This window comes from Fukomys damarensis, unplaced genomic scaffold (genome assembly GCF_012274545.1).
Source record: "Fukomys damarensis isolate Sample0158 unplaced genomic scaffold, DMR_v1.0_HiC HiC_scaffold_33, whole genome shotgun sequence".
Classification (NCBI taxonomy): Eukaryota; Metazoa; Chordata; class Mammalia; order Rodentia; family Bathyergidae; genus Fukomys; species Fukomys damarensis.
In genome coordinates this window covers 27,244,169-27,263,533 of record NW_022900945.1, presented here as the reverse complement: position 1 = coordinate 27,263,533, position 19,365 = coordinate 27,244,169, and the positions used below count along the sequence as shown (strand labels likewise).

Genomic DNA, 19,365 nt, shown 5'->3' with positions numbered 1-19,365 from the left:
TCAACTTGGTCTGTGCCCAGCCCTGTTGAGTGTCAGATATCATTATATAGTAGCCTTCTTCTCCTGGAGTTGTTAGAATGATTGAACAGAAACTCTGAGAGTTAAAATGCCCTGCAGTCATCAGGGATGGTGGCTTCCTTTGGACCCAGCTAGACAGCAAGCATAATGGCTTTGTTCCATTGTGTGGCTTTGGGCTCCAACTTGACCTTTTGGTTTTATCACTGTATTTAATTCACTTATTTTAGGAGCAGACTTTTTAAATCACCCTGCATTTCCCATCCCTTTGCTTTCCAGCCATGGTGCATTTCCAAACTCTCTTTGGGCAAATGTTTCAGATGCACATATGCAGTGCCCAGTGTGCATGATAAAGTTTATTGCAGCATCTTTGGCCTCTAACTCACTGTCTCAACTAATTCAAAGAGCCAAAGCTATTTTATCCAGTGGCCTTTTCCACATATTGAGAGATAAATCTTGACTGTTACAGCCTTAGATTTGCCAGGAAATTCCCTCTGGTAAGTTCACCCATATCCACTGGCATTTTTCAAAAGGAGCCCCAGGTGTCTATGTTAACATCAGCAGGAGCACTAGAGGCCTCCACAGGCATTCAGGGCATCTTTGTTCTCTGCCCATCCCTAAAAGTAGATGTGAGAAGCAGGATTACAGACCAACATCTGTAAGGAGCAGGCCTTCCTTATTTCCGAAGGCTTCACCCTGATGTGTCTGGGGTGTAATGGTCAAAATATGATTACTTAGGCCACAGCTTCAGCACAGGGTACCAGCCCCCTTTCATTATCAAGTTCCAAGAAAAAGAGAGACATTCTTCCTTTCCCTGCCTCTGCTGAATATTGATCCCCCCCTACTAGATAATTTCATGGATCTATTGCCTAACATGTTTGAATTGAAGAGGTCACAGCTGAAGAAGGAAGCCTGCTGTTCCCGATGCTTCTCCTCCAAGGTGCTGTTTGATTTGGTTGTGTCAACAAATGACTGCATTCTCCAGAGGTCCTGAGCACAGCTGCCTGCACTGGAAAGAACACTAACCTCTTCCTTCCACCAGGATGAACTCTGCTTCCTGGTGAGCGTCCACAAAACAACCCAGAAGGAACCATGGACTTATGTTGTGGATCCATGGTAGTGGCCTTGCCATCTAGCTTCTGCTATAACGCTTGGGAATTGAGGGGCCTGAGAAAACCCTTTGTGTGCTGGACGCTGCATTACTGGCTGTCACGGGGCATGAACTCTGCCTGCAACATTTGCCCAGAGCCTCCCTCTGAAACCATAAGATACTGACTTTCTTTTCCCAATAGTGGTGCCGAGTTTGTGTTGAGCTCCTTACCTTAGCCAGTTCCTGCCTATCTACATTCTTCTCTCACCTTTTTTTATTCCCCAGTACTGGGGACCCAACTCAGGACCTTGCACATGCAAGGCAGGTGCAGTGCCACTGAATTAAATCCCTGGCCCTCTCACCTCTTTGATAGCACAGCTTCTGTCTGGCAAAACAGACAGTTTCTGTAGATACGCTCCATAGCCTCAGCCTCATTAGAACCCACACAGTTGTGAGTGACAGGAGACCAGACCAAATCTATCAAAGTCCAGGTTTGGCGCTGAGGGTTTCGTCTTTCAGCTCCATCTCCCTAACCTACTCATGCCTGGACACACACTGATACACACACTTGCCAAGATTTTAACTTCAAGGGTCAAATGAAGTACCAATAGGGAATGAGGTCGCTTGAAGTGAGGCAGTGGCCTCCCATGAGAATGAAAGGCCACATCATGAATCACACCTCAGAGGATGGCCAAGGGGCTTCTGAATCATATCCAAAGCAGCTTCCATAACTGCTCTGCCTTGACCTCAAGAAGATCGGGTGAGGGTAACATTCTCGATTAGCTTTATAACACCCTCCTCTTGGCAGAGTTGTCTGATTTTCACTCAATGGCCAATGAGCAGTGGTTTAGGACCCAGCACCCCCTCCACTCCCATTGCCCAGGTGGTACATGGGCTTTGGCTTCTGTCCATGGCGTTGTTCTAACCAGATGGTGTGCTGTGGATCAGCTCAGGATGGCTTATGTTCCCAGACAGATTATTTAAAGAAAATAACTGCCTTCCTCCCCAGATGAACAGCTGTCATGAATGAAAAGCAGCCTGGCAGGGACCCGAAATGTCAACTCACTCTGTTGAGATTCAAGATATTCGAAAACTAATACAAATGGTATTTATTAAGTCCTCATTATTCATGAGGCATTATTCATGAATATACTATAATGGTTAAAAACAGACTCTATCCAGAGGAAGTTTACCGCATGTCTCATAAGTGAACTTGGAGCAAACCCTTGCAAGGTTCTTTTTTTTTCAAGGCTCTTGGTAAGATGAAATAGGTTAATTCAAATAAAGCCCTTAGACCAGTTTGAGGTACAGAGTAAGCCTTCAGTAAGCATTGGCTTTCTTTTTCTTTCTTCTAGTCAAACACCCTATTAGCTAGTCACACTCCCAGCCCAGCATCAGCCTTTTAATCTTACAGCGAGGCACTCGTTGAGCCCTTCATCAATACTCCCCGTAACCCTCTGGACAAACTCTGAAGTTGGGCCCATCTCAACTTTATGGCTAGGGAAGCAGGAGGCACACAGTCAGGAGATGGCAAAAGGGTAATGGTGTCGGGCTGGCCCGCTCTCAGACACTGTGCCACAGCACTTTTCCAGATGGAGAAGATGCAAATGAGTCAGATGTTCCAGGGTAGAAATGTGTTTGAGAATCACACTGAGTGTTTGAGAGCCTGCTAAATTTTGTGTTTTCTGACAGTATCAGGATACCTATCAAAGGGAATATACAGGAAATATAACTATGAGTCAGCTGCCTGATCAGCCAGCCAGGATGGAGCCTACGTCATCACGGGAGGTGAGAATGTCACTGAAAACATCAGCAGCTTGTTGCAGTATAGACTTCCCGTTACATTAGAGTTCAAAGAGGCTAGATATTTTGAAAGTCACATTATTAAATATTAGTTTTTTATTTCAGTCGTTATACTAACATTAGCACAGCATAAATTCACTTTATAAATTTCTGCTAGTTTATCATGGGACTCTGGGATTCACAGAATCATGTTCAATGCTGTTACACTCATTGCAGCAATCAGAAGTTCTAAATTTAATGAATTCAATTCAGTAACCACTTATTGAGTCCCTATCATGAGAAAATACTACTCCAATGACCACAATGAGCAAGACATAGCCCGGATCTCAAGAAGTATCTCTAGAGCTCTGCTGACCAACACAGTACCACCTGTAGTTATTTAAATTTAAGTTAATTAAAATTAAGAATTCAGTGCTCCTGATGCATTAGGCATACTTCAGATGCTCAATAGCCATATGCAGTCACTGGTCACCATGTTGGACGGGGCAGGTGTAGAACAATTCTATTGTTATGCAAAGCTCTGCCAGACAGTGCTGCAGTAAGGCAGGTGTGTTATATCCCGACTTAGGGTTGGACTATGGCTTACTCTCAAAGGACTGAGGGGGACAGTGCTCCTCTGCAGCCAGAGAACCAAGAACAAGGATTCTGTTTCTCATCTATGTTGCTCTTGGGCAAGTTCCTTTGCTCCTCTGGCCCAGTTTGTTCAATAAAGCAAGGACATCAGATGAGACTCAAGTCAGACTCCAGGCTGACCCAGTGCCTCGTGAAGCTGAACGAACTGGTGGAATGTTCTATGTGTATGTCAAGTTGAGAAGTGCATAGAATTTCTTCTCCCAAGATAATTTTTCCATTTTAGAAATTTAATTTGAGGTTGACTCTAATTGGAAATATTCTATATGCAGTTGTTTTTTAAAAAATGGAGACATAGTATTTGTACATCTTTATGGGGCACACTATGGTGATTGAAATCATGCACATAATGTAACAATCAAAGCAAAGTACTAAGCATTTCCAGTTCTTTAATCATTAATCATTTTTATGAGTAGGGAACTTCACACTCTTATTGCTAGTCATTTTGAAATATATCATATTGTTTTAACCAATAGTTACCCTACTGTGCAAAAGAAGAGCCAGAACCAGAAGGAATTCCTTCACTGTACTTAGCATACCTTATTGAACTTTCCATTCAGCCTTCCCAGTCTCTAGTGACCGTTGTTCTATCTGATTATTCTATATGATTGACTTACTACTTTCCACAGATGACTGAGAAGATATGGTGATTGGCTCTCTGTGTCCAGCTTATTTCACTTAACTATATGTGCAGTCCTGAACTTAACCAATTGATAAAATGAGACTGGGCCATTATTCAACTTTGCAGAGATCTCCCCAAAGCACTTGTGTGTACCCTAGCAGCTCTGAAACATCCTTGCCCAAGCAGCTGTCACCGTCCCGTCCCCCACAGCAGAGTGGGTAGGTTTACTACTGATGAGCAGCCCAGGGCACCAGTCCGTGGTGAGTCTGCGTACTAGATCCCCCACTAACACTCAGAATTATAAATACGGAACTATTTCTTCTGAGAGGAAATGAACATTTATTGAGAACCTTTGGTGTGTGTTGTACTTAAGCCCTTTGTCTCATTTGAAGACTGGCCAGTGTCAGGCTAGACAATGAATAAATTCTTGATTTCACGAAAACTGCTGACAAAAAAAAAAAAATCCTCCATTTCCTTTAGCTCCATGAAGTGTGACTACACTTAAGAAATACCAATTCCACTGCACTTTTAAAGATTTCTTAAGTGTTGACCTATGTTCCCTGGGTGCCCATCTAGGGGATCCCTGTGCCCTTCCTGTCCACATCAGCTGGAAAGCAGTCTCTTTCATTTTCTTTCTTTCTTTTTTTTTTTTAATCTAGGATACTGGCAATATGACATAGGAACTGCTCCCAGGCTGCAGAGCCCAAGGCCTGACAGTTTCATTGAGGAGACTCAGGGAGGCTGAGCTCAACACTTTGGTGTTTGAACACAGCCCCTCAGTAATAAGAGGCTTCTATTTCATGCTCTGATGCCCTGTGGCAGGACCAGGAAGTGCGTGGTTTTCAGTGAATGAGTTGGATTTTCCTACTTCTTGTCAGTGCAGCCAGATGTCAGTTCTCTGGCCAGGTCATTACATCTATCCACATTTGTTGTTTCTTCATTTCTCCTGGTAACAGTTGTGAGATTCCGTGAACTGAAGTTTGCTATCTGTTCTACCGCCTTGGGGAAGTTGCTCAGCCTTACAGAGCCTAAGTCTCCTGGGCTACAAAGTGAGGAAACACTAAATGCCCTCTGCCTACTGTACAGGACACAGTGAGCACATGCAAGGCGCTACAAGCCACAGGATACCCGGCTGGGGACTGAACTCTTCCTGCTGCTCCTGAGGTACCAGGAGGAGCTCAGCAGAAGCTGGGAAGTGTGAAGGAAATTCAGCATCTGACACTTCCTATCTGCATCACCTCCAGCGGATCCCCTCCAGGACTTCAGTCTCCTCTCCAGGAAAATGAGGAGTCCAACTACTCCTCAGGGGATGCATTTGTTCCTTAAAGCCTGTTACCTCAACAGCCTTCAAACATAGTCTTCGCACTTATCGCCTTGCCCCCAACCAGGGATCTTTCGGAGACAGGATCTGCTCCCGTATGGTATACTTCTACTTAGACCCCCACAGTAGCTCTTTATGGTTATCTAGTTTGCCCAGATTGCCTGCTTTTAGCTCCAAAAGCCTTGTGTCCTGGGAACCGCCTCACCGATTGGTCACACGACAGAGTCCAGTAGAGCAAGTGACCTGCTCCATTACTCGCCTTTGCTCACCCTGTGTAATTCTCTGTGCCTTGCAACTACCCTGGAAGCTTTTTACAAGATGCTATGCCGGGGTCCTGCTCTGGAGGCTTTAATTTAACTGTTGGGTTACAGCCTAGCATAAGCATCTTTTTAAAGCTTCCTAGTGATCTAAAGCACAGCTGAGGGGCAGAACCCCTGCCCCAGCTCAGTTTCCTAGACACCCTGGCTGCTCTTCCTTGTGCCTGAGCTGACAGCCTCCTCCCCACACCTTTGCCTTATCCTCCTCCTAGTCAGGAGTCTCTTCCTCCAGGAAGCCTTCCAGGATTTCTCCCACAGACTTAATCATTCCCTATTTTCCCTGAGTCTGAGTATGCTGAGATTGTTTTCATCAGAATTGATCAAGCTGCACAGTGATCGCTGGTTCACAACAACCCTCTCCCTTCATTAAGCTTGAGTTTCTTTCAGGAAAAGATGATCTTTCCTCCTGGTGTCCTGGAACCAGATAGGTTCGAACACACTCTACACTCTCAGTAAGTATGCAGTGAATGAATTAATCAAGACAAGTCCATTTGACCTCTAAGGAGTTACAAGAAAGAAACAGGGACACAAATATCCCTGGTGTATTACAGGAACAAGCTAATAGAGGAAAAATTCAAATGCTACTGTAATAAATATCAAAGCTTTAACAAGCAGGACACCTCATATTCAAATTAAAATAGATTCTTATTTGTGTGCTTTTGAGAGTGATTTTTTTTTTTCTTTTCTAAGAGGAAAAAAGAGACTTAATAAGGAAATTCCTCCTCTGCTGGCATTTCTTGTCATAAAATTGTCACTGAAAATGATTTCTCATATGGAGTTGCTTTGGTTCTCTGGTTTTTTTCTTTCTTGTTTTCTCTTTTTCCCTCCACTGGCCATCCTGTGTCTTTGCAGAGAACCAGGAAAGTTCAGTCCTAGGAATGTTTCTCTCTCCCCTTAAGCTGCTTTTATCGTCAGGCTTTTCTGATCTTCAAAGCAGCCTGTGTCCACTGTGACCCCACTCCCTTGACTTTTTGTGTGGGGAGTGAGAGCTGTGAGTGTTTTTGTCATTTTGAGGACTTGTATATTTGGACAGCCTTGGATATCTGAGCAGTGTAATGCCCTCTAACTCTGCAGGGAGAAGCTCAAGTCAGCATTTCCAAGTCCTCTACACCCCCACATCCAGACACATTGAAAAATTAACACCAGACCCCAGAGTTATGCAAACATGAAATTTCTAGGTTTCCCCTGGAACATCAATTTATCCTCTGCCTTTTTGCATGCCATGGAATCTGTGCAGTTGGTGTTCATCAAACTCTCTCCACCCTTGTGATTGTCTGCAGTGCCTGGTCTTGGATAAGTTTGAAAGCTGTGATGATGAAATTCAGCTCACCCAAAGAGCCTTGTCTGTGCTGGAGGACAACAGGTTCTGGGCTGGTGTGGTGTTCCCTGACATGTATCCCTGGACCAGCTCCCTACCACCACACGTGAAGTACAAGATCCAGATGGACATAGACGTGGTGGAAAAAACCAATAAGATCAAGGACAGGTGATGTTTCAGGGAGAGCTTGCTGGGTTTTCTGAAATCCGTGAAAATTACATTTGGTATTAAGGGATTATAAAAGTAAGCTAAATAAGAGGAGATAAGATATTTGTGCAGCTCCTTAAATGAGAGCAAATAGAGTCATATTGTGACTCACAGTCTTCTAGAAATTGAAACAGCATAGGAAACTTTAGGAGAAAGACTTCAGAGGAACCCATTCCAAGTCATCTTGAGCTTGGCACAGCTGCACATTGCTATTCACAGCCTTTGTCCTTCCTTCCTCTCGTATCTTCTTAGGTACTGGGATTCTGGTCCCAGGGCAGATCCCGTGGAAGATCTCCAGTACATCTGGGGAGGCTTTGCCTATCTTCAGAACATGGTTGAACAGGGGATCACAAGGAGTCAGGTCCAGATGGCAGCTCCAATTGGAGTCTATCTCCAGCAGATGCCTTACCCCTGCTTTGTGGATGACTCGTGAGTCCCAGGACTCCACCCTCCTTGACGAGCTAGGGGTACTTAGAGGGGGGCATTCCCAAGGCTTCAGTGTCGGCTGTAAGAACCCCACAGCCTGGGGCTAGACTGGGGAGAATGGAGTTCAAGGTAGGGGCAGGAGAAAGTAACGAAAGAATTAGTGTTGGAGGTGCAAAAGGGAAGGTGAAAAATTAAAGCACAGGATGTGAAGTTGGGGGAGGAGACAAAGGCTTTTTAAATTTCCCACTATGTAATATGTTTGGTATGTGGAAGGGTTCTGGTCAGAGTGTTTGCCCAATGATTGCCAAATCAGCAGATCTGGACTCTGCATGGCAAGTAAGTCTGGTTCCTAGGAGCCTCAGAATAATGCAGCTCTTTCCCTAATTAACATTCCCATGATATATGCTTGATGAAAAAGTGGAGGAATGTGTTGGATGAGCTTAGACCTTCCTCCTCAACCACCTCCACCCCCAGCCTGTCCATTTCTCAGCTAGTAGCCTGCTAAGGAAGTAGCCTACTGCTTTGTTGAAAATGGATGTAAACCTTGGTAGAAAGGACAAAGAGGGAAAGCTGCTGGAAGGGCTCATTCCCCATGACAGATGGGGTCAGAAATACTCCCAGGACAGCAATAGAAACCTACAGTTCGCTTATGGATTTAAGTCTTTGGGGCCCGGTGGGAGGATCTGGGAAGTTCACCAGAGTGTGAACTTGTATCTGCAAGATTCGGGAAGGAGAGAAACATGCCCAGCCCAAAAAAAAGGAAGTTACATTGCCTACTGGAGAGAATGTAAAATAAAGCCCAGTATGGACACAGGAAACCTCTCTCAAGGCTCTAGTTCAGTCAGTTCTCCAGCATCAACTATATGGAAGATTAGAGAGATGACAGCGGATGCTCTGCCCTTGGAGTCAGAGATGTGAAGAAAAGCCCAGGCCCACCGACCAGAACTGGCCGGCAAGTGGGGGTATGGGGAGGTAGTAGGGATTGGGGCGATTCAGTGTCCTCTGGTGACCAACCCCAGAAGTGCGTGCCTTCTGAATGTCTGGTTCTCTCCCTGCAGTCATTTGGAGCGAAACCACCCATACCGGAATTGGGCCCTTCCTGTGACAGTACCCCATACTTTCCACTAGATAATAAACCCAAGAGCTTTACGAGTACATCACATGCAGGGAAAATGCGTAAAGCTCACTATGAAGGAATTCGAGTATGTCAAATCTAACGAACTTGCTGGAGTGTACGTCCAGGGATCGACTCCACCTGTGATGGCTGGTGAATCAGTGACTATTGGATCGCTGACTTATATACTGATCTTTCACCTTTTGAAAGTGCTACACTGACTAGTCCTCTTGTCCCTCACCCCAAGTGAATAGAATATAACCCCCCAGGCAGACAGTCATGGGTTGGTTGACCCCCTAGGGAGGCCAGTTATCAATCTCATCATTACCAGTTGTCCTTGTTTGCACTGGCTTCCATGCCAGTGAGCATGAACCTCTCTGTTCAAATCACAGCCTGCCTTGTCAAGTCTTCAGTCTTCTCCCATGTACCCCTACGGGGAAGAGTGACACCATGTGAGATAGATGGTATGATTTTATGTACATGTTTTAAGCATTTGTCTGAGCTATTCAGAAAGCTACTCTCTTGCTCTGAAGAAAAAGTCATGCTGCAGGGAAAATGTGAAATATGTTAAAATATTCTAGCCTACTGAATGTTCAGTGGAGATTTTCTCATTTTCCTTTTCCTCCACCTGAACTTTGTTCTCAATGCACTCATTCAATAAACATTTGCTCTATGTCTACAGGGCATGCTACTGTTCTGCTTCTCTCCTCTTGCTTTAGTTTTATGATCATCCTGAACCGCTGTTTCCCTATCTTCATGGTGCTGGCGTGGACCTACTCTGTCTCCATGACTGTTAAGGGCATCGGCATCGTCTTGGAAAAGGAGTTGAGGCTAAAGGAGACCTTGAAAAATCAGGGTGTCTCCAATGCAATAATTTGGTGTACCTGGTTCCTGGACAGCTTCTCTATCATGTCAGTGAGCATCTTTCTCCTGACAGTATTCATCATGGTAAGCCAAATGGAGAAGGCCCAGAAACTTTGAATAGGTTTTTTTCCCCCTACCTTTCCTTTGTTAATGAACTTGTGCCTTGATTAGTCATCTGGCCACCAAAGAAAGAATGACATCTAGTCTCCCAGTCCTTTCTGCCTAAGTAGAGAACACTAGAGAGACACAATCTCCTCCAAAGAACTTTCCATCTTCCACTTCCTGCCTAGGGATCCACAGTGTATTTAGACTTTCCAGCCCCATTCCATGGCCACCTGGAGAGGCTGCTATTAACAGAGACCACCACAGGATGGTTGTGTGTTCAAAGGGCCCCTCTCTCTCCAAACACAGAAATGAGGTCAGAAGTATTTTCTGGGATTACCATTCCAACAACTGACTATGGCTGGAATGTGGAGCGCTCTTTTGCAGTAGTCATAAGGAGAGATCTGGACCATTCATTAATCATCATCATGGCCAGACCATTCATGGCTTCACCAAGAAACATTCTGCTGCCTGCAAAATCTCCAAGCCTTCTCTGTTTTAAAGAATGGAATTTGGAGCTCATCCTTTCTGGGTGATTAGGGGTTTTTTATAGCTTGACTACATTGGTGTATCCTTTGCAAACTTGCAACTCTCTTGCAAGCTAGAGTTGGAAATAAAACATTTCACAATACACTGCTATCCTTCATTTTTAGCTCTTCCACAGTAGTTGATCTTCTGTACTTGTTGATTATTAGGTGCATAAATTTGATAGTTTTGGTATTTTATTGGATGGAATCTGGTTTTGTTTTGTTTTGGTTTGGTTTGGTTTTTTTGTTTTTATACTGGGGATCAAACTCAGGACTTTGCGCTTGAAAGGCAGGCAGCAGAATCACTGAGCTTACTCCCCAGCCCCTAGTATAATTTTTATACTTCAGGTTCTACAAGTTCCTGATATAGATTCCACAAGCTTATTCTGCTCTTTACCATCATCACATCAAGTGCCCCTCTGTAACTGGCAATATGTGCTAGACCACACGTGGTGCCTACCTGACTGACAAATGTTCCTTCATATATCCTGTCCAACTAACACACATCCATTTAAACCAAAACCTGCCCTTTCTCTTCACAGTAAAATGTCCTAAATCTTAGGAGTTTTGTTTGTTAATATTGCACTTACTCCAATGTGCTATGGCCTTTGCCAAAACCTTGTGCAAGAATCTGATCAAAACCAGTGCAGAAACAGAGGTCATTCTGCTCAAACAACTTCACCCTGTCCAATGTGGCTTTGCATTTGCCAAGAGTTCTCAGGGCTCTACAGAGATGAGGGGAGCAACTGAATTCCTTGTTATCCACTCAGTCTACTCCTTTCCCCAGTACCAAGATATTTCATGTCCTCAGAATTAAAGGAGTCAATGAGTAAATTTGACTGAACGGCATGAGATTTTGCCTGACTTGCTTCTAATAAGTGACAATGAGATCTGCCTTCCTAAGAATGGGCCAGTAGGACTTCAAAGCTTTTAGAATGTGAGCTAAAGAATGTTCACCAAGAGTTTCCAGCACAGAGATTTCTCCTTGTGGGAACCAGCATATTGTTTTAGGGAAGACAGAAACAGAGCTTTCCACACGAAAATAGGACTCTCCTTTGAATAACTCTCCCATCTTTCACTTGTCCCTTCCTTCCCTACTCGCCTCTGCAGGAAAGAAGCTGGAATCAGGGACAATGGGAAGGTTCCACTGTTATTCTTTTATTAAGAACAAAAAACAAAAATGGTCATTGGAGAAGCCAAGGCCAGTGAAACTTGGGGTTGGCCAAGTGATTTATGTCCCTGGCTTAAATTAATGAGAAATTATACAGCCCTAAATTTGTAGGACTTTGCTTTGGGCTAGGGTAACAAGATGATTTCATTCTGCTGAGAACAGCAAAAATTCTCTTAAAGTTGTTCCAGCCAAAACCACATGTTCAGCCTTGGACTTGCTTTTGTGGAGTTGCATATGATTAAGGAAAAAGCATGGGGCTTTCCAGGATGATATGGATCACTTTTTGACACATAAAATCAGGATTTTTGAGTCTTAATTTTAACTTTTATTAAATTTTCTCAGGCTTTGCTCTTAGTTAAGCATAGTTTCCTTCTACCTCCTTTAGCTATTTTTCTTCTATTTTTAAATCTGTTCTTTCAGTGAACAACAGGCATGAAAGCAGGAAGGAAGAATGTTGGCCACAGAAGATCAGAGGCACCTTTATTCCACTCAATTCTCATATGCTAATGGTAGATATTGACACTTGGTTTTTCTCTTCTACTGAGAGGAATCCAGTGCTTTTGAAAGCCATTACCACAGATCCAAAATCAATGGTGAGATGAACCTAATCCTAAAGAAGGAGGAAAAAGAAAAAGAAAAATGCAGGAAGGAGAATGTGAGGACATGAGTTCCTTTAATATTATGCAGCATGGTGTTTGTCTTCCCCCTGATACTACAATTCACCTATGTTCAGGCAAGAGGTGGCCCAGGGGTATTGGGCAGGGAGTTCTGAGGCCTGAGAGGCATTCCCATAATTCTAGTACTATGTTTAGGTCTTTATGTTCCAGAGAAAAGTATGGAGCATAGATGATCTATATGTGTCTGGAGATACACTAGAAGAGTTAAACACTTCATAAGATGGCTATAGTAAAGGACAGTGAAGAAGACCTAACACCTTTGAACATCTGAATTTATCCTATAATGTAATAATGAAGCAGTTATCCTGGTGAATATTGACAGTTTGGTCCTGTTTTCTACGTGGTCAATGTGAAAGATACTGTGTATTACACACAATTGTTTGTGTCATATTCATGGATGAGGAGGGCCAATCCACTTCCACGTGGTCTGGATCAATTACTGACATTTTCACTTTTGTGAGTGGCAAACCTCAGAAACCAGCACAGATGGTCCATTCACTGGGCCAAGCCCCAGGCAAAAGGTTGAAGCTCGTTCTTCGTGGTGTCTCCCCTTCCCCGTGTCTGCATCTACACAGAACACCCAGAGTGCTATTGATGCTCTCAAGGCCCCCACCCAGGTTTCCTTCTCTTATCCTGGGCAGATTTCTCTGTACTCTTCAGTTCCCACTACAGATTTGCTTACTATTAAAAGATAAACTTATTTAATTACTATTAAAAGATAAACTTAGGCACATTAACATTTTAAGAAGTTTGAGCAAACAATCATTCATGAATCAGATGGCTGTAGACCACAAGCAGTTCCACTAAGTGCCGTAAAGAAGCAAGACAAAGAAAAAATTTGATTGGTTAAAGTCTCTAGTTAGGGATTAGTAGGCAATTTCTGAATGATTAAATTGTCTAGAGGAGTTAAGTTTTGGCTTTCTTAGAATCCAGGACACCAGAGCTGACTCAACCTAATGGTCTCTCAATTAATTTTTTAATGTTACTGATGACTGACAGCCTGCTGTCTCTCCAGGAATATCGGTATATGTAGGATTAAGGGAACTCAAGACATTAAGTATGTGGAAATTTAGGTGCTAACAGTAGGCTGCCCAAGAGACCCTACTAGGACAGATGACTTCAGGTGGCCCTGTCTTCACTGCGCACAGGTCACCTCGAGTGGGACTGTGCCCCTGGACATAGGTGGGAATTACTGGCTGATGCATGATCTCTTTGGTTTCAGCACGGAAGACTCCTCCATTACAGTGATCCTTTCATCATCTTCCTGTTCCTGTTGGCTTTCTCCACTGCCACAATCATGCAGTGCTTCCTGATCAGCACCTTCTTCTCCAAGGCCAGCCTGGCAGCAGCCTGCAGCAGTGTCATCTACTTTACACTCTACCTACCACATATTCTGTGCTTCACCTGACAGGACCAGATGACAGCTGAGCTCAAGAAAGCTGTGGTGAGGGGCTTTGGGTCACCCCCAGCCTATGATATGTTCCCTCTGAAGGGTCTGTAGCAGCCCAGTGGGCTCTCTGAGGAAGTCTGCCTTTTGGCTCAAAAGAACAGAAGGTTAAAAGGTTAAGGTAAGGCTTAAAGGTGCAGGGGCAAAAGTCATTTTAATCTTCCACCTGAGCAGCCTAACTGCTACTCCTCACTGAACCTGTTTAAGTGATCTGCCTGGGACTCACTAAACAAACCAGGTGAGCTGGTGGCCCCCACTGTTTCTCTATGAGAGAAGAACTGACCAACCAGCCCATTTCACTCAGCTTTCTTTTCTTACTGTTTGAAAAGAATCAGAAAAGCAAGTGCTTGCTCCCTTATAGTCTGTCCAGAAAGATGTTTCCATTAATTAAAAGATTTTTTTTCCATTCTAAGAACTGTGATCAAGAATTCTACAAGTGCCTTTAACCATTTCAGAGATTACCCCAAGTGTCACTCAGGCAGTGCATTTATTTAAATACTGACTATGCTGAGCGGTCGCTAGGGCAGTGTCATCTCAACCAGTTGATTCTTGTTTTGAATAATTTTGATAAAATGGTTGTTTTTATATTATCTGTTGTTTTATCTTATAAAAATTAATGAAAATGCAATTTTTGGTCATCCTGTATTTAAATAATTGGACTACTCTACTAGCATGCCAAAAGAGGTTACAAATGAGCCAACAGAATTAGCCTGTCCAGACATAAGACTCCAGAAATTGGTGTTGGATTACCTGAGAGACCTCTTAGATCAAGATTCCCAAACTAGGGCTGGGGATTCAGCTCTGTGGCACTGTGCCTGCCTCTCGAGTGCCAGACCCTGAGTTCAATCCTCAGTACCAAAAAAAAAAAAAGATTCCCAAACTAACATTTTTTTTAAACACTACTGTTGTTTTCAAATGGGAGTTTTCACTCTCTCATTAGCCCATGCTAATCATTCTCAGTCCAAAGGGTACAGTTTTCATGGTTCTCCAAAATCTCCCCATGTCTGTGCCATCAAGTTGAAAAAAAGACTGCCTCTCTGTTAGCAGAAGAACCTGTTCTCACAACTCAAAAAAACGTATTTGGCTCCAAAGCAGCCAAGGCATCTGCCTTTTATTTCTCACGTTAAAGAAGTAAATTGCTGCCATATATAGCATCCAGTTTTCTAAGATGATCATAGTGGTAGTAGTAGAAATCCTTATGACTCAGCCTGTGGGCAGAGCTGTGCTTTTTTGATAATCACAAAGTAATTAGAGAGGGACTAAGCCAACGTCTTGGGAATGTGGATCCACCAGGAAGCTATACATCTGGCAACTGTGTGGGGCAAGAGCCAGGCTGAGAGTTGTAAAAATGGCTGGGAACTTCCTCTTCAGACTTCCTTTTGCACTCCATCTAGTCCATTATCTGGTTCTCTGCAGAGAACTTAAGAAAATTATTGTCCCCTGTCTGGAGATGGGAAAAGGAGGCCATACAAGCTGAGGCCTCTCTGATCTCTCTGACAGACCTCAGGAGGTCACAAGAATATCCCCTGCCTAGCCCTCACTTGCCCTGGGAAATGGATGATTCTGTGTACCCTTCCAGTGGGATTCTACATAGCAGATTAAATTAGTGTCTTTGTTCTGCCCAGTGCTGTTTGAGCTTCCAAAGGAGGAAATAAGGGGAATGGTAAGAGTCTTTGTCCTTTGGTGTATTATGCAGTGTGGCATTTCTTTATCTTCTTCATTATATTACAATTCAACTATGTTCCACTGAATAGATGTGCAGAGGTCTGTAAGGCATTCCCAGAATTCTCTTTCTATGAAAAGACTGCCTTAACCATTCTGCTAGTAGCCTTACCCTAGGACACAACGAGGGCCCTCTTGTAGTCCTCCTCCCTGCTCTGTGGACATTTGACTGCTGTTGTTTTGGATAAAAGATCCTTCCTTATGCCTCCACCCTTTTTGCCCCCTAACACCCCCTCTCAAGGCAGAGCCTGCTGTCTCCGGTGGCATTTGGGTTTGGCACTGAGTACCTGGTCCGCTTTGAAGAGCAAGGCCTGGGGCTACAGTGGAGCAACATTGGGAACAGCCCCATGGAAGGGGACGAGTTCAGTTTCCTGTTGGCCATGCACATGATGCTCCTTGATGCAGGTCTGTATGGCTTGCTTGCCTGGTACCTTGACCAGGTGTTCCCAGGTAAGCATCTCCCTCCCCAAGGTAGAGGTAATTGGCTTCTTCAGATCCCTGGACCTCTCCCGTTCCTCCAAATAAATTTCATCCCTTCTAATCTCTTTGAATTTGGGTTTTCAGAACACACATTGAAATTTAAACCAAGAGGTCCACAATCCACGAGCAAATCCTGTATTCCCACCTCTACCACCTCCCAGTCCAGACTTCCCTCTCCCACCATACCTCCTTCTAGTCTGTTGTTTACATTATATTCAGATAGGTCTTTTCAGAATCCACATCAGATGGTATCAGCTTTCTCTGTCGGGAGAGGCTTTTCCTGCAGTTATTCCTCTCATTCAGAGTCAAACCCAGTGTCCCAACCCTTGCCTACCTGATGTTTCATTACCTAGGCTCTAACTATTTTATCTGCTCTTCCCTTCTCCCTGGTGTTTCTCTGCTCCAGCCATATTGGTCTCCCTAGTAAATGTTCAACACACTGAGCACATTTTTTACTGCCAGGAGCATGTTTCTCCCTACAGCACCCCTCCAATCTGCAGCATTGCTTTTTTATTTTGTTTAAGTCTCTGTTCAAATGTTGCTTTACCACAGGGATCCGTTTGGTTTGGTTTGGTTTTGAGACAGGGTATCACTATGTATTTCAGGCTGACCTCAAACTCACAGAAATATTCCTGCCTCAGCTTCCTAAGTGCTGGGATGACAAGCATTAGTCACCATGCTCGGCTATCACAAGGGTCTTTCAGGCTGAAGATATCTAGACATCTATCATTATGTAAACAATATCTCTGCGGTGCCCCCATCCCCTTTCCCTACTTTTTCTGATAAATATCACCACCTGACATGAGGTATCTTTATATGTGTGTGTTTACTGACTCTCTACCATTGTTAAAACAAGCCCAAAAGCAGGCCCATAGTCAGTTTTGTTCACTGACAGTCCTGGTGCCCAAAATAGTGCTTGACACTTGGTGGGCCCTAAATAAGTACCTGATCTGCAGTGTGGAAAATCAGCTCCTGAATCAAAGTTGGCTCTTCGCATAATTGTCCTTCAAATTGTCCTTTTCTAGGGCCAGAGGGGCATCCCGACTCCATTTGACTGCCTCTATGTCAACCAAGAGCCTCCTTGTGCTGTGGCTCCGAGTAAGCAGAGAAATGTGAGGCTGGGCACGTTCCCTAGGAAGAGACAAATTCACATGGCTCAGGAATAAGTAGGCAGCAATCCTGAGGAGGAGAAGACAGCCAGGCTCAGTCCATTGGCTTGGGTTTAAACCCTAGCAGTATAGCTGTATTGGTTTCCTAGGGCTCTATAACAAAATGCCAATCACTGGCTGGTTTAAACATCGAAAGTTGTATCTCACTATTCTAAAGGCCAGGAATCCAAAATCAAAGTGTTGGTATAGATAGCCAGGCTCCCTCTGAAACCTGTTGGGCAAGGACCCTTCCTTGCCTTATTCTAGCTTCTAAAGGTCTTTCTGTAATCTGACTTTTTTTGGCTTGTAGATGCATTGCTCTAATCCTGCATCTTCCAATGGCTTTTCCTATGTGACTGTCTTTCCTGGCCATCTTGCTGTAAGAACACAGGTCATATTGGATTATGGGCATACCTTACTTCAGTGTAAACTCATTCAGGCTAAACTCACTCATATCTATAGTGGCTATTTCCAAACAAGGCCATACTCTGAGATACCTGTTTTGTTTTGTTTTTTTCCTAACACTGCCCTGACAAATTTATATGTATTTCCAACACCAACCAACCCTTTAGCAGCAGCTGCTCCATTCAATTCTGACACAGTCCAGAGTTTGTGCAGTTGCCACAGATTCAACTACACAAAACTCCTTCCATTCGGAAGCCAGCAGTGGTGCCCAGGCTACCCACACTTTTGCCAAAGTGTCTGCTTCCTTACAGCTTCGTGGAAGAACTATGTGAGGGTAATACAAGGCTTGGCCTGCTCCGGGCCCACCAGTCTCCCAGCACCAAAATGTGTTCACCAAATCCTGCTAGCGAGTTTCAAAAACTCAATCTCCAATCCCTTCTCCTCCCCAGAGTTTGGTGGTTAAAGCTAACATTTACTTTTCTCCCATGTTTGGTCTTTCTGGTGACCAGTTCCCACTATGAAGCTAGCTTGAGGCCCCATTCTGAGTCATCCCATCAGCATTAACTCAGATATGGTGAAGAAAGGGGCCCATTATGAGTAACAAAGTGATAAGAAATTGCAATTCCTGCACAAAGACTAGGGACTAAGACCAGGTCTATTCTGCATGAAACCACTGACCCCAATGTGTATCTTTAGAGAGGGAGACAACTCAACCCAACCCATGACAGTTATGTGAGCAAGACCCTTGAAGTTCATCAGCCTGTTTTTTGTATCTCCTTGTACCATTTGGAAAGATATTTAGTGAGGATTAGTTGGAAAAAACTAGAATTGTGCACAATTCAAGGGCTTCATTTAGCCAAACTAAAACTTACATTTCTCTTGGTCAACTCCATTTGTCTGTTTACCAAGCAGTACCTATGCGTGAAGTCCACCAGGGCCACATTCTGGGAATCAAGGAGTGGAAAAGATAGACTCAGGCCTGCCCTGTGGAACTTTCAGCCCACTGGTGGCAAAAGCCACAACAGATAAAAAAAAAATATTTAAAAAGCAAAGATAGCACTTTAAATGTGTCTGTGTTTGTGTTGGGGATCAAACCCACAGCTCTGAACATGCTAGATAAGTACTCTACCACAGAGCTACATTCTCAACCCAAAGACAGTGTGTCTACAAAACCAGTACTTTGTAGGGAGGAAAAAGTGACCAAGAGAGTTGGCCTAGAAATGTGGGGTTCTTTTTCTTGAAACTCAGCTGGATCCATAAGAATGAGAGGGAAGTAATATTAGAACCAGACTGTATATATATATAAATATTTATAGTTGTAATTTCAATTCAGAAAAATAAATTCTAGATCTTATACAACTTGGGAATCGTGCAATAGAGAGATTACTTTGGATGTTTTTCTCTTTATTTGCCTTTTTTTCAGGGGACTATGGAACCCTACTTCCTTGGTATTTCCTTCTACAAGAGTCTTATTGGCTTAACGGTGAAGGTGAGTCATTTAAAAGTTAAAAAACCTTGATGTTAGAAACCAGCTCCCTGGGCTATGTGCAGGATATGCAGTTGTCAAGGTGGCACTTTATGTCAAGGTCATCTTTTTGGATAAACCAGTTGCTTTGGCCATGCCACCAAGTGGGACACAGCGTCACAGCCTCTGGCAACCCACCCTTCAGTCACTGGGTCAGAGTGAATGGCTAAGAATCCACAAATAGCTTGTCCCAGTGGAATAAATCCCAATTAACCACTTTAGGTTCAAATGACTTTCCTAATTTTTCATTTTAAAGCAGAGACCAGAGAATCATGAGGGAAGATTTGTATTCTTCCTCTGCAACCACTCTCTCCTGCCTTTGATTCCTCTCCACTTTTTCAGTTATTAAATTAATTTCTTCTCTCAAGATGAACACTCATCCGGAGACTGAGGCAGAGCTGGCTTTCTTTTTTTTTTTTTTTTTTTTTTTTTTT

General features: G+C 43.7%; 1 protein-coding gene across 1 annotated transcript in view; it reads left to right on the top strand.

Moving 5' to 3' along the window:
• Abca4 (ATP binding cassette subfamily A member 4) overlaps window positions 1-19,365 on the top strand; it is a 235,303-nt gene that overhangs the window by 52,797 nt on the left and 163,141 nt on the right. The window contains 6 exon segments of the mRNA XM_033758165.1: window positions 7,079-7,284; window positions 7,576-7,752; window positions 9,583-9,811; window positions 13,427-13,648; window positions 15,619-15,823; window positions 18,830-18,895. Of these exon segments, the coding sequence (XP_033614056.1) occupies window positions 7,079-7,284; window positions 7,576-7,752; window positions 9,583-9,811; window positions 13,427-13,648; window positions 15,619-15,823; window positions 18,830-18,895 (1,105 nt within the window).